We start from the raw sequence: 14,213 nt of genomic DNA, 5'->3' as shown, positions 1-14,213 counted from the left end.
CTCACTTGGATAACTTTCACAAAAGATCAGTCTGAAAATGTATCTTATTCTTCTTTAATTTTTACTCTTGAAAGGTAGTTTCTTCAGATAACACAATCAGTATATCAGCAATATTTCATCTTCCTAGCTTATTGTTGGAGTCTCCCAAGTACAATCTCTACACTGCTTAATAAGAGAAATTGCTAGAATGGCTGGAAAACGTAACTTTAATAACATCATTTCAGGCGCTAGAACCATTGAGAAATAATAATCTCACTGAGTTGGTTTCTGCACTATTCTTGTCCCTCATGCACAAAATTACCGCACATAATATGTGTGTGTGTGTGTCTGCGCGTGCAAATGTGACCTGCAAGGGGGTGAGAAACTGTGTAGTTTCCCCTGCCACCGGGTCGTTCGTAAATATAAACTGATGAAGCTCTCTGAAAATGCCTGGGAGGGTGAGAGGGTTTGCGGGAAGGAAAGTCTCTCTCCCTTTCTATCTTTATTCTTTAACACTAGAAATTCGTAGCTTGCTGGGGAGTGCTTAAGAAAAGCAAACTGGAGAGGGCTCTCTGAGTGAAAAGGGACTTTTTTGGTATGGTCGTTTTTAGAGGATGCTTTGGACGAGGTGAATAAAAGTGAAGATGTTTGGGTTTTGTTTGGGAAAAGCTCTTTATGCTGAAGCCCCAGCCTGTGCTATCCTTCAAGAAGCTCTTAGTAAGCCTAACAATGCACAAAAGCATGTCCTCACCTAAATGGGGAAAGAGTTGTCCCCGATATTTTTAAATTAAAGAAAGAAAAGAAATCACACGTTACTTCAGGAGGACAATATCCAGCTCCTCTGTGAGCAGAAGAGCAAAAGAACCCTTATTTTCAACAGTTTTGCATCCAATATCCCTTGTTCTCTTCCCTAACATGCAAAGGAAAATGAGTGGTGAAGCTGGTCTGGAGCTGGTTTGCACAGCAGCTCTTTGCTTTGCTGGGAGCCGTCATTTGGGTCTTTCCTACTCAAAACACAGTTTTAATGAAAGTTACAGGACTATAATACTCTTTCAGGCTGCTCTCTCTCCCCCACAGGTTGATGGATATTGGCCACTGGGTTCCAGAGGTGCAAAAGGACAGCAGATGGATGTGGGTGTACAGACAGCATGTGAAGTTAGTTTTCACAGAAAACCAAGCAAAAAAATGGAGCTGGGTTTAATAAAAAATTCTGGTAACTTTTTCAAGTATTTTTCCCTCCATCTCTCAGTACAGCTTGGTTGGAAATTAAGAACAGCTTCCAGGTCCTCTATCGCATACTCCCTCAGATGTGCTGATTAGATAAAGTTACTCTGCACGGGCTTCCAAAGCAATAACGGGTGACAGACAATGCATTGTAGCAATGTCTCTGGTATACAAAAGACATGACTGTAATGGCAGGTTGACTGCAGATTCTTAAATCTCGTCCTTTTCATTTCTTCCTCTTTTATGCTTTTTTTTATGGAACGGCATGTATTTAAAGAAAGCATGAGGAGTACCAGATCTTAGCATTGCAAGCTGGGTCCAGCATTCATTCTTATCAGATGGGACTTGGATCAGTCCTTGGGAGGTGTTTAATATCCTGTGAAAGCTGATGTGAGTTAAATCTTTCCAAAGCCTGGCTTCTCTGCAGAGCCACCTTAAATGGGCGTCGTGTGTGCACACACACACACAAAAATTCGATCTTCTACTCATTTACGAAATGCTGAAACTCTTTTCACTTCTTCATGAGAAGCACGAGTCATCTTCTATCAGTGTTATGTATCTATGGAGGGCTTGCAGGGGGCAAGAAATATGTTCTTGGAAGCCAACCTGCTTGATAACAGAGGCATGTTCTGGCTCACATCTTGGTCTCATAAAGGCTACAGCTATGCAAATAACTATCTACATAATTTCTGGTTGAAAATGGTTGCTTGAAACAAATTGCTCCTTTAAAAGTAATTTTGGTTTCTTATTAAAAAGAAAAAAATAGAAGAACAAAGCACGGAGTTTTCTGTTGAACAATAGGCTATTGTAGCTTTTATAGATCTGTTTCCTGTGAATAAAGCAGCAGGTGGTTATGAAATTATACATGCCTTAGAAGGGTCGGTAGACAAATGAATACAGGCTTTAGAAAAAAAGAAGGGGAGATGTGGAGGGTGTGGGGAGATGAATTTCATGCTGTGTGTATCAGGGAGAGGAAATTAAGAAGTAAAATGTCATCTTGGAATAACCTCGAAGTTTGGACAAGTTTTCGCTGGCTCAGATGCCAGGAGCAACGACTGCACAAATGGATGGAGGAGATGCAGCAAAAACCTCTGACGGCCCAAGAAGCTGCAGTCGGTGGAGCATGTTCCCAGCCTGGGGAAGGGCGTGCAGCATCATTGCAGCGGGGCCAGCACAGATACTGGCACAGGTTGATAACGCTTTTGGGATGTTTGTTTTTTTTTTCCACTAGAAGTAGCTGGGAAAAAGTTGTCGTCTTTGGGGCAAGGACTTTGTTCTAGCAAGCATGGTTATTGTATGGCATGGCTGTCCTCTCTGTCCTCTCTGGCTGTGCTCTCAGAGAATTTGTGATAGGAGAAGCTGAAGAGAAAACAATGTCCCCAAGCCCTCATTTGTCTTCTGTGTAACTCATGAATATGTGCTGTGAGAGAATTTGTTGCCACTAAAGAGAAAAATATGAGGCTTCTATTCGCAGTAGGCATATGTGCCACAAATTTGTTGTGACGTGTATTTATGAAATTAGGGAGGGGCTTCTCCCAAAATAACTAAGTATTCCAGTCTGAGCTTGCTGGTAAGAGGAAATTTTTTTAAATCTTCTTGGTGCAAAGTGGAAGAGAAGTGTTTCAAAGCACTGCTTGGGTCTGAGTGGTTCCCGTGAGAGAGTCTCATTGAGGATGCCCAGTGCTGATGGAGGTGGAGGTGAGATCTGTGATGGGCTCTGGGTTTTTCACCCACATACTTCCAAATGCCCCACCCCACCTCCTGGAGAATAAAAAGCAGGAAACACTGGGCCTTACAAAAATTGGGGTTGTTTTTTTGGTTGCAGTGAGCAAAACAGTCAGTGTCAGGACAATGAAATTGTGCTGCAGAATCCTAAAGCAAAAGTGACATTTTTTTTCCTTATTTTTAAGCACTTCAGAGGAGCATGGGCTGCCTTGCCTAAGGATTTAGTGTATTTGTTGCTGTATGCTTGGGCTAGTTTTATGTAAGGCAAGATCATGAACTCTAGCTCAGCTTTTGCAATATTCTAGGAAAAGCAGTCTGGAGATCACTGGCAGATGTTTTTCATCTGTTTGGCTTCTATTTATTTATTTTCTTTAACTTTTCTGATACAGAGCCAGAGCAATGCATTTCTGGACATGGGAAAAGAACTGAACGTCTGTATTGGGCTTAATGAACTCATGTACAAATTTTCCAAGGGCCTAAGGAGCTTCGGATTAAGTTGAGCAGAAGAAAATTCAAGGCACCTGCCGAGGAAGGCTTGAGGAAGGTGGGATCCTTCATGGAAACAGAGACTCTTGCCTAAAGCAGAGACATGGGAGGAGCTCTTGGGCCATGGTGGACTCTCTAATTAAGTAGTTCAGGGAATCATGCAATCTGTTTGTAACAGTATTCAAAATGGGCTTTTTGTTTTTCTGTCCTAGCCTCTCCAGATCTACTTGTCTCTTGTGTTAAAGGCTAAGTGCTTTGAAGATGGGAGGCCACCGCTGTGCTGCTCTCATGCGGAGCTGACGCAGCCATCTCTGACCTGCTGCGGCCGTGCTAAAATAGCCCAAACTGCCCTTTTGGGCGTGTGCTGGAGGTTTGGTTGTGTAGAACCTTGCAATCAAACCCAAACCTGTTCCTGGTGCCTGAAATGCCACAGGGTGTGATGCCACGTGGAGTGCGAGCCTGGGAAGAGCTGGGATGGGTTATGTTACCGTCCTCTGATGATGGTGGTACAGACCCTGGATGGGCTGTAGTGGAGACTGTAATTTGGGAGCTAAACACCAATTTGAGTTTCAGAATGGATGTACATGGATATATGTCTTTCCCCCTTCCCTTCTTCTAGTAATATGACAACTTTTTAAAGGTGATTAGGTGCCTAAAGATACAGGTAGATGAGTATAGTCTGGTTTGGAAGTACATGTCTGCATCTTCAGGCACTCGGATACATTTAAAATCCTGGGCCTTGGAGAGTAGCTCCCAGGCAGCCGCAGGAATCGTCACTAGCTGCCTGACCCACTCACGTACCCCTGACTGCCCTTTACCTGACTATGGATAAATGCCTCCCCTGACTTATAGAAATAACTCTCCTCAAAATGGATCAAATCACACTTAGTTTTCGTCATTTGGGCTCCTTCTTCCAACCTTGTGCTTTTATTCTAGCAAAAAATACCAGCTTGCGTTAGTGTGAACAGCTTTTGCTTCTTAATGCTGTTTTAGTATTCATTTCTCTAAACAAGGAATGCAATTACCCTATGGCAAAATAACTGTCTCCAACTGTCTTTTTTCCATTAAACAAATGGGAGGTTTTTACCTCTTGGTCTTTGCACAAGATTAATGCACTTTCTCTGCAGGAACTGTCTTAAAGCGATCCAGGAATCTGAACAACTTGCAGACAGCAAGCCTAATTGTCACAGAATCTTATTTAGCCAATGCCAATTTTCATTAAGAGGTGATCTCTGTTAATAACAGAGACTAATAACTCTTCTAAATGAAAAAAAAACATCTTTTTTTTCCCCCCACAGACAGGGATAATGTACTCCTAAATCAGTGCTCTTTCTGAGAAAGCTTCCCCCCGCCATTTTAAGAGAGGTTGGTTTGAGCCCTAACTGATGTCAGGAGATACTGATGCCTGCGCTCACATCCCATTGGGAATATTAACTAAGAAAAGTCATGGTGTTACTGAGATCGGTTTTGCTGCTAGTTGCTACAGAGGATTTGGCCCAGGATGTCTCCACTGGCTACATGAAAGCGGGGGGCTGATGAGGTGTCTCAGGGAGGCAGCAAGTCAACCTTGGTGAGGGTTCACTGACTTGAGCAACAAATGGGTCTGACTGTTCTGGAAGCTCAGAGATCCCTGATTTAGGGAAGTTGTGGATTTCCTAGGAGTTAGGATTAATTTAAGTGTGTGCAGCTGACCCCTGCAAATCAACCAGCTGACTGCTAGATGATTAACGGGCAAACAAGCATCTGGGTTAGAGAAGAGACTCCTGTTTGTACCCTCAGTCAGAAAGCAAGATTGGGGAGGTAGATTTAACATTACTATTAGACCTAAGAGAATCCATATCAGATGCAGCCGTGGGAAATCAGGAGGCCAAGTTCTGCTGCTCATGGAGCAAGTTGTCTTTTCTATTAGTGCCCTAGTTCTTAACCCAAAAAACCAACAAGACCCAACGCAAAAATGCAGAGTTGGCAGCTATCAGAAGGACAGACCATGGGGCCTGGCAGACAGGGAGGACATTGCACAGATCCACTTCTCCCCATGCTCCCAGTTAATTGAGTTTATTTCCTTTCTGTTTGGATTGCAATTATTAACAACTGTTATTCCCCTCTCCTTTCTTGTCTTCTCCCCTAAAGTAGGGGGTAGAAGTAGATAATCCCCAAAACATTAAGTGATAAAAAAGCAGGGAAAATGGTGGTGCAGGTGGCAGAGCAGCTGACAGGACATTTTTATGGCCCTGGAGCTGAGGTGCCGAATGATGTGTATGAAGCAAGCAGCAGAGCTCTGGCTATACAACCCCATGCCGATTAATCACCAAGAGACTAATCTCCGGGCAGCCCTTGCTCTCCCTGCTGCCGCCGGCACCCCTCCGGTACCTCCCAGTATGATCTGGGGAGGGAGGGGAGGATGGCTGAACCTTGCATCCGGGGAACCTGGTTTCCCAGGCAATACATTCAGGGGTGAGATGCTAAGCCAGGGAATGGGGAAAAAAAACCCCAATCTGAGTAAAGCATGAGTAGGCAATGAAACAGTTCAAATGCCTCCTCACCCCCTTTTATTTTTTTCCTTTTTTTTTTTCCCCCTTGACTCCTTGCTTTGTCTTGTGCACAGCAGGGCTCTTTGGGAAACAGACAGTTTCCTACCAAGGCTGAGCTGCCTGCTCTGCTCAGGAGGCAGAGTTGGTCCCATCTGCGCCACCTCTTCCACAGTTGCGGCATTCCTGTGCCAGGCTCTTGTTGCATGGCTGGGCGGTTTTGCAGGGCAGGAGCTGCTCCTCGCTGTGCTGCCCTGAATCCCGGCTGGGATTTCCCCTGTGGAGGAGGCAGAGGAAGACTCAATCTGCCAATTTTCTTTTATTTGGGTGCAAGTTCCTGGAAAATACCTGTATTTTGCTGATCTATCCCCTGCCCCACCTCATCCTCCCTGGGAAAACCTGTGCCACTTTCTGTGCTGTCTGTTAAGGTGATGGTGCCTCCAGTGTGGGGTCTTTAGCTCCTGGATTGTCTTGCCTGGAAACCTGGATGCTACTGGCACAATCTCAGTTAAACAGGGACAGCATAAAATATTACAGTGCCCTGGCTGGAGGTGACACATTGCACTAGGGCCACTGAAGTGCCATTGACTATAGGCCCTGCTCAGAGCTGCCATTGACAGTCTGGCAGCATTGGAGTTTGCTCTGACCTTCCCCTGGTACTTCAGCTAAAGCAAGGAGTTGTTTTTCCTACTCCTTCGTCTGTCCAGTTTGTTTTTGAGGGAATGAGATACGATTATCTCTTCTTTTTTTTTTGTCACTGTACGAGTTGCCTACTACTGTAAGACACTTTTGCTGCAGGGAAGGAGAGTTCAGGGCCACGTGTGTAGGGGTAGGGACCTGGGAGCTCTTCTCTCCCTGGTGTTAGTGAGACATTGAAATGGCAAAAACTATTGTCAAAGAACTTACAGGAACTTTTCTGTATTGTCACAGCTTCCGATAGGATCAATATATGGAAAGTTGTCCTCTCAGTTTTATTGAGGGTCTTGTGCACTTGGTGAGCTTTTCTGAAAGATCTAGAGCCAGCATTAACACCGCTGCTTGAAAATCACCAATTACACAATTTTTTTTCTTTGGAAAATTTTTGGCCCTCTTGGTGTGAGAGAAAAAGCATGAAAAATACATGTCTGGTAGCTCTAGCACTGATTGCTTGCAAAAAGAACCCGTGCAGGCTTAAAAAAAAGGAGCTATTTTCCCAGTTTTAGGGAGTAGGGAGATTCATGAATTTTCAGTGCTTGGGCTGGTGCTGCGATTTGGGCCGACTGAGCAATCAGGCTAGTTACCAGCCTTGCCTCTGAATTGATGCTGTGCTAAGCAGGAGAAATGACTAAGAGCACAAAGAGAAGGATTTTATCTTTTTTTAAAAAAAAGAAGTACCCCTCGCCCCCACCAAAAAAAAAACCCAAAAGCTCAGAAAAAAATGACTCCATTAATACCATCTTGAGTGGCAGAGCAGGAAATCGGCTGAAAATGAACAAAGAGCCCCGCGGCAGGGATGCTAATGCAAGCAAATGCCAATTCACACTTCGGCAGGCGGCGTGCGGCAGCTTCCTTTCCTGTTCAAACATTTTAGCCAGATAATGAGCAAAAAAACCAAACATTTTTCGCATAATCAACTGAGTTTGGAACGGAGAAGCAATACAGGAAGGGGGGCCACGGTGCTAATTATTTGCTGGCTGATACGGCTGTCAACGAAGCAGCGTGGGACTGTGCGGGGGGTGCGTTGCTAATTGCCGGCAGCGGCTGTAGCTCGGGTCGCTGCTCTTGGCCACTTGGCTGGTGGTGGAAGCTGTTGTTACTGCACGGGCAGCCTGGTTGCTTGCTGAAATGGAAGCCAAGGCACGTTTGCCATCAGCTATTGGGGTAAGGAGGGTAACTGTTAGCGAACATGGGTTTCATATCGATATTGATCGGGTTGCGATGGGGAAATGAAGCGCAGAAGGGCACTGGTGGCTGTCTGGTCCAGGGCGGTGTGTTTATGTGAAGCAGATGGTTGACTGCTTTACTTTGCCAGCAGATTATGGAGTTGGCTTCGAACCATCTTGCATGGTTTCCCGGGAATGCAGGGATCCCCTCCGCGGCAGAACATTGCTGCCTTGAGCACGTTACCTGGGCTCAGAGCTGGCAGCAATGCTCTCATGTGGAAGGCAGCTGCACGCTGGGGTGGTCCTCACCATCCGCAGTGTCCTGTGTGACTGGAATCACACTGATGCTACAGTGGCATTGAGAGGCTCCAGCCCTGGATGTCCCAGGGTATTTTGCAGGTACCTTCTGCAGACTTACCTCCAGTGCTGAAAAAGCAGCCTCATGCTGGGTATCCTGAGCTGCTGTTTTCCTCTTCCAACGTGCTGCTGCATTTGGGAAAGAAATAAAAGGAGGTTGTAGCTGCTGGGCTGAGTGATGTGGGCAGGGGGTAGCTGGATTGGCATTGTCCTGCTGCTCCCCTGGGAAATGCCACCTTGCTTTATACTCCCAAACCGTCCCTCTTTTCTGACTCTGCAGTTGTGCAAGGCGTGGGGTGACAGAGAGAGGGTAAGGCAGGATATAAGGGAAAACCTTCTGGAGAGAGAAATTAAGATGAACATGGCCAACAGTGGCAGAGATTGAAAGCTCTGAATCTTTATTAAGCAGCTACTGAAGAAGAAATGGCATGGGGCTTTAGCTTTTTTTTTTTTTAAAAAAAACCCTGGATGCTGGAGCTAAACTGTCCCAATTAAATTAAACTTCTTTCCAGAGTCATTAAGCCCAGATTAACCTTAACCCTGGCCTCCCCATCACCCAAAGAACCATTGCTATTAAAAATGCAAATTTCATTTTCAAGCCCTCTGCTCTTAGAGTTGATGCCAGGCTGTACCAGCACCTATCTGAAATCAATGGCTCGCCTTGGTGCTTGCTGTAATTCTCTAGCCAAGTGCTGCTGCTTTCACTGTCGGAGTTGAGTGATGTTGCAAGATCTCCATGGTCAGGACAGTGCTGTTTTGTCCTATCTGTTCTTCCCCTTATTTTTGAAAGGCAGAGCTTCATTCCCCTGTTTCACAGAGGTCCTGGATGCTTGGGTATCAAGGTTCAATGTGTTTTGGCAGCAATGGCTTGGCATAGCTTGGTGAGGGTCTAATGCCAAGTGCTAATTCTTGCTTCATTAGAAATCTTCAGTTTGATGGTGATGGAAAAGCCTTCGAAGTGACACAGGAGAGGAGTCCAGGGTCTGGATATCTACATGGCCCCTCTATGGGCTGCAAAATTTGAGCAGAAAAACTAAATGGTGTTTATTTTTCAGCTGAAACTTTCTGTGCTTGAAAGCGTGGATTTGAGTCAGCCAAAACTTTTCACTGAGTTTTGTCAACTTGTGAAGTTACTTCAGCTGAGGCAACAAGAATTAAACTAGATAATTTTTTTTGTTTTTTGCTTTTTTGGAAATTACTTTAGGGTGGAACCTTATTTCATTTTACTTTTAAAAAATCTTCAAGCCCTTGAGCAAAATTCCACTCCTAGTTGTTAAGTGTAACCCACATGATTCAATTTACACCATCATTTTTCTCTTTGTGGGGAAAGCGGGCTGCCAGCAAAGTGGACATTGGTTTTGATTTCTCTGTGTACAGACCGCTGTCTGGAATGGGGCTGAACAAAAGTTGTCGTTCTCTTTGTATGCAGCGAGACAAAAACTTCTCTGTAACTTAAACATAAGTTACTTAAGGGCTGCGGACAGGAATAAATTGATAAGGTTTTTGGTAACCTGTATTTATACTACCACGTACAACTTCTAAACCTTCACAGCTATTGAAAAATTGGGAAGGGCAATCCAGGAATGTGGTCACTAACAATGGGAGTTGTTTGATACTACATGGTTACTGGAGATTATTGATTGAAAAAGCACCAGCTTTTTAGGAAATGCCATAAACCCAGGCATTTTAGATGAATGGCAATGAAATCTGTAGAAGCATACTCCCTTCTGTGCAAATAACCTCTGTGCCATATAGGAGTCTTCCAATATGAGAATACAAAGATATTTAAATACTTTAAATTTAAATTTCAACTTATGCTGGACAGTGCGTTTACAGTGCATAATACTATTTTCTCTTTCCTCTGACTTTCTTTTTTTTAAAATCACTTAAGAGAAGGTGCTCTCTATATTGTACAGAGGCTGGAACAGCAGCAGGAAAATGTGACTTTGAAATAATGGGATCTATAAGAATAGGCAATTTTGTTCAAGCATAGTGATTTAGTGCCCTGTTAGTGTCCTGATGTATAACTCCATTTCCAAAGACCATAAGTTTCTTCACAAGCATAATGACAGGCTTAAAACTTGTGAGACTAATGCCACAGCTTTCTCTGTCCTCAGCTGTTCCACATAATTACAGGAGTAAGGGAATTTTGCTCTCTCCTAACAGATTAGCTCCAAGAGGAATAAATCAGATAATGTTATTGCCTTCTTGTTTCTTTCCCTCCCTCTCTAAAAAGCAAGATAACCCACATGGCGCAGTGCAAAGCCAGGGCTGGTAATGTTTTTTCTTGCCCATTTTCAGTCTGTGATACGGATGTGATCCCAATTCCACTGTCACCAGGACAAACTTTTTAAAGTGCTCTGGTTCTGTCGTTTGTTACTTTTGGTACTAATTTCAGCTTCTGTGTTTGCTCACAGATGATGGCCCTTACTCGAAGGGGAGCAAGGACTCTGGTGGGATGGACGCAGCCCTGGTCTCCAGGAGGCAAAGCATCCCAGGTAAAGGAGGGGATCAGCTCCTGCCCCAAAACACTGGGGCATCCATTGCACTTTACCTGGCTACTCCTAAAATGGGTAAAACCCCCCAAAACACCCATTTTTGTGCATCTATCAGCAAGGCTTTTGCTGGAAGGCAGAAATGGATGGTAGTAACCGGTCTCAGTAAGTGGTATGTTACTGGTGCAATCACAGTCTGGTGTGGAGCTGTTGATGGTGGTTACAGGAGCTGGGAAAGGACTGGTTCCTGCACTGGGCTGATACCCACAAAGAGGAAAACAGCTGCAAAGGAGAGAGGGAAGAAGCGCTGCCACATCTGAGCTCACCGGGTAGGGAGGGAGACTGGCAGTGTCTGGCAAGCTTTGTGTTTTCCATGTGTGACTAAGTTTGTGTTGATATTTAGTCAGTCACAGCAGACTTTTGTGTGAGATAAACCTTCCCATGCAGAAACACCCCCAGGGGCTGAAGAGGGAGTGGAGAAATGGTAGTACATTTGCCTCTGTTAGTGCTGGGCTTTGTCTACAAGCCGCATGCCAGCAGGTTTGGATGGGCTGCTCTGGAGAACTCATCTGCTTCCTAATAAAGCCTGGGGCTTGATTTCGACTTCTGACTGTTAATGACCCAGTCATAGGTTTGATTCAGTGTGTTCTAGGGGATGGGGAGGAAACGAGACCCTTTTGCTATTTCTTCATCATTCAGCAATTTTTCTAGGGAATATTCTGCATCCTTTGGGGCTTCTGCAGCATGTTGCCACTGTACCGCAGCCCTGATGGACAGAGGCTGACTCCCCGCTCATAAGAGCCAGTATGTATGTCCAACAACCCCAGCTCAAGACATCTCACAGAATCACAGAATGTTAGGGATTGGAAGGGACCTCGAAAGATCATCTAGTCCAATCCCCCAATCTAGTCCAATCTCAGTGGGGAGGGCAAAATTCGGGTGTGCTTTTCCTGTCCTGGGATACTTTGAGCAGCAAAATCCAAGCATGTATGCCAACAGAAGAAATCCAAGACTACTCTCATATGGCACTTAAAAACAATGTCTTGAAGGACCGGATCCTGCTTAACCAGCTGACTTTTACATCTGTGTGTGTCTGTGATAGAGGCAGTAGATTTATAGAGGTATTGGTCAAAATCCCTTATTGCTTCCCTTGATAGATTGATCTCAGGGACTTGCCTTTTTGCGGAGCAGTGATTTCTCCTTGAACCCATAACAATGGGTAATTGCACTCTGGGAGTTCTCATTTTAAACACTTATCAAGGATCAAAATTAAACCCCATTGAAGAGCTAATAACCTCCCCTTGCAGCACCATCTGTGTTGATCAGTCATGTCTGTGGTTGAGTGGAAATTTGCAGGATGGTGCCGGACGGTGTTCCTTCCAGCACAGCACGGACCCTCCACAAAGCTTCTGACAGCCCCTGCGATCCCAGGTTTGTGAATTGAAAACTAAGTTACTGTAGTTGGCGAGGGATCAAAACTGAGTTTAAAGAGCAGAAGCATTATGGACCTGATGTTTTACAACGAGCTGCCAGTGCCATGTTAAATGGGTGCCCAGCAGTCCCCAAACACCTTCCAGACTGGCGCTAGATTGCAAAGAGGTTCCCCACTTGCGTTAATCAAGTGCACTGATTATTCTAGGAAGTGCTTTACAAAACAGGTAGTGCATGGCAGGACTTGAAGTGAGGTGCAATTTCTGGTGTCATGGTGGCATTACACAAGGAGCAAAGTGCTAGTGATGAGGCACCACAGTGCCAAAGGGCACTGGGTTTTCTCCCAGTGAAAGAAGATGGAGAGGGGAAACCTTGCACCAGCATGGATCTTCTGTTTCAGTATATTATTTAAGAGACCCTGCCTCACTCTGGAAATCATAGCGTGCAAGGGGTTTCAAATGTTCCCCCTCCAAGTAGAGCATCTCATTTTAGCCTGATGGGGTTTGCTGTGCAAACAAACTGCTGGGCCATTTGCAGTGTGGGTTTTAGTCCACAGCTGTGGGACTGCTTTTTGCTATGTGCTGCCAATGCCCATCACCACCTTCCCCTGCATGGGCCTGGAGAAAGGAGCCTTGTGTGAGGGAGACTGTTTTCCTTCTGTAAAATTGCGGAGGTTTACAGTACCCAAAGATGGTGGAGGTGGATAGATCATGTTGTAGATAAATTCTGCAAAAGCTTCTTAGAGGAGGCTCTGACAAGGCATGAAAGTCATCTGATTTGTCCCAGGGCTAGTCTCTTGTCTGACAAATCAGACAAATCTAGTCTGATTTGTCCCTTTGCTCTTTGAGCAAAGAGGGTGAGTGCCGTCATGTGGATTAACACGGAGCTGCCTTTTGCAAAGTCCACAGAGCTCTTGGTCTTTCCTCGGACCGGTGCTGGCTCTCCCACTAACTTACTCCTCTTCTCCATGCCAAATCTAGAAGTTGGATTTAGTTTAGGGACCCTGTTTTTGTAAAACCCAGACATAAGCTGTAATGGGATCAAAACTGGCATCAGGTCAGGCTTATATGGAGGTGCTGGACAAACAAGAGTATCATCTTGGACTGAAGGAAGGGAAAATGTATGCTGCCTGCAGCAAACGGAGAAGTGGTACTGGTGCAGCAGGTTGTGGGGTGTGCACCCCCTAAAGCTGACCCTGCCATACGTATTATGGCTTGCAGTGCATGTTATGTTTTAAAAGTGACTCGTCTTCAATTCCAGCTCTGGATGAGATGGGTAATGTGAAGAAAGTTTGACTTAGACCAAGTGTAGATGGGTGGAGAAACTGCTGTGAATGTATAAAGGTCATGCCTCCCTCTCCTTCCTCTGCTCATGGCAGGATCCCACCCTCTCTCCATGTTATGTTCCTTATCTCCCAACTGTATTGATGTCTCGTGATATTTTTTTTTATCACAGTATTTTAAGACCCACCCTGTTCTGTCCATCCAGGCAGCTACTGCAGGTCCACAGCATCCTCCTGCCCGGTAACTGTGACTGTCATGCAGCCCTCCTAACATCTGCCCTGCTCCATATCAAACATAGTTCCTGAAGTAGTGTCCCTGGACCACTGCCTGGATCCCATCACCCTGGTTTTGAGTCCTCCTACTGCCTCCAGCACCAGCACCTCGAAACACAAAGTTTTTATCCTCTTACAAGCCCTCACTCCTCTGCCTTGTCCTGCTTGGTCTTGCCTGAAAGACCTGCATGCAAACACTTTCTCTCCACTGCTGTGAGTCCCCCAGGACACACTTCTGTTTCACAACTTCATTTTAAATAAATGGAAACTAAGTGTATAAATCATCCCAGGTCTGCTCTCCCACTTCCTGTAGGAAAAGGGTGTCCTTGGGAGGAATGTGCCTTCCACTGAGATATTTGCCTTTATTTCTGGTCTTTCAGAGGAGTTCAGAGGGGTCACCATCGTGGAGTTGATTAAGAAGGAAGGAAGCACCCTCGGGTTAACCATTTCAGGTGGCACGGACAAAGATGGAAAGCCAAGAGTCTCCAATCTGAGGCCAGGAGGACTGGCTGCAAGGTGAGAAATGGAAATGGGGCGCAGCAAGCACAGTAAAACTGGAGAGGAATAGTTG

The 14,213-nt window shown here is 45.2% G+C and overlaps 1 protein-coding gene across 2 annotated transcripts in view; it reads left to right on the top strand.

Annotated features, from left to right (window-relative positions):
* The window catches only part of GRIP2 (glutamate receptor interacting protein 2), a 90,310-nt gene that overhangs the window by 14,965 nt on the left and 61,132 nt on the right, over positions 1 to 14,213 (top strand). For both annotated transcript variants that reach the window (XM_068408445.1, XM_068408443.1), the window contains exons 2-3: positions 10,579 to 10,659; positions 14,023 to 14,158. In XM_068408445.1, the coding sequence (XP_068264546.1) occupies positions 10,579 to 10,659; positions 14,023 to 14,158 (217 nt within the window). The remainder of the gene's footprint in view (positions 1 to 10,578; positions 10,660 to 14,022; positions 14,159 to 14,213) is intronic.

This window comes from Nyctibius grandis, chromosome 10 (genome assembly GCF_013368605.1).
Source record: "Nyctibius grandis isolate bNycGra1 chromosome 10, bNycGra1.pri, whole genome shotgun sequence".
NCBI classification, from domain to species: domain Eukaryota; kingdom Metazoa; phylum Chordata; class Aves; order Nyctibiiformes; family Nyctibiidae; genus Nyctibius; species Nyctibius grandis.
This window is presented reverse-complemented; position numbering and strand designations above follow the sequence as displayed.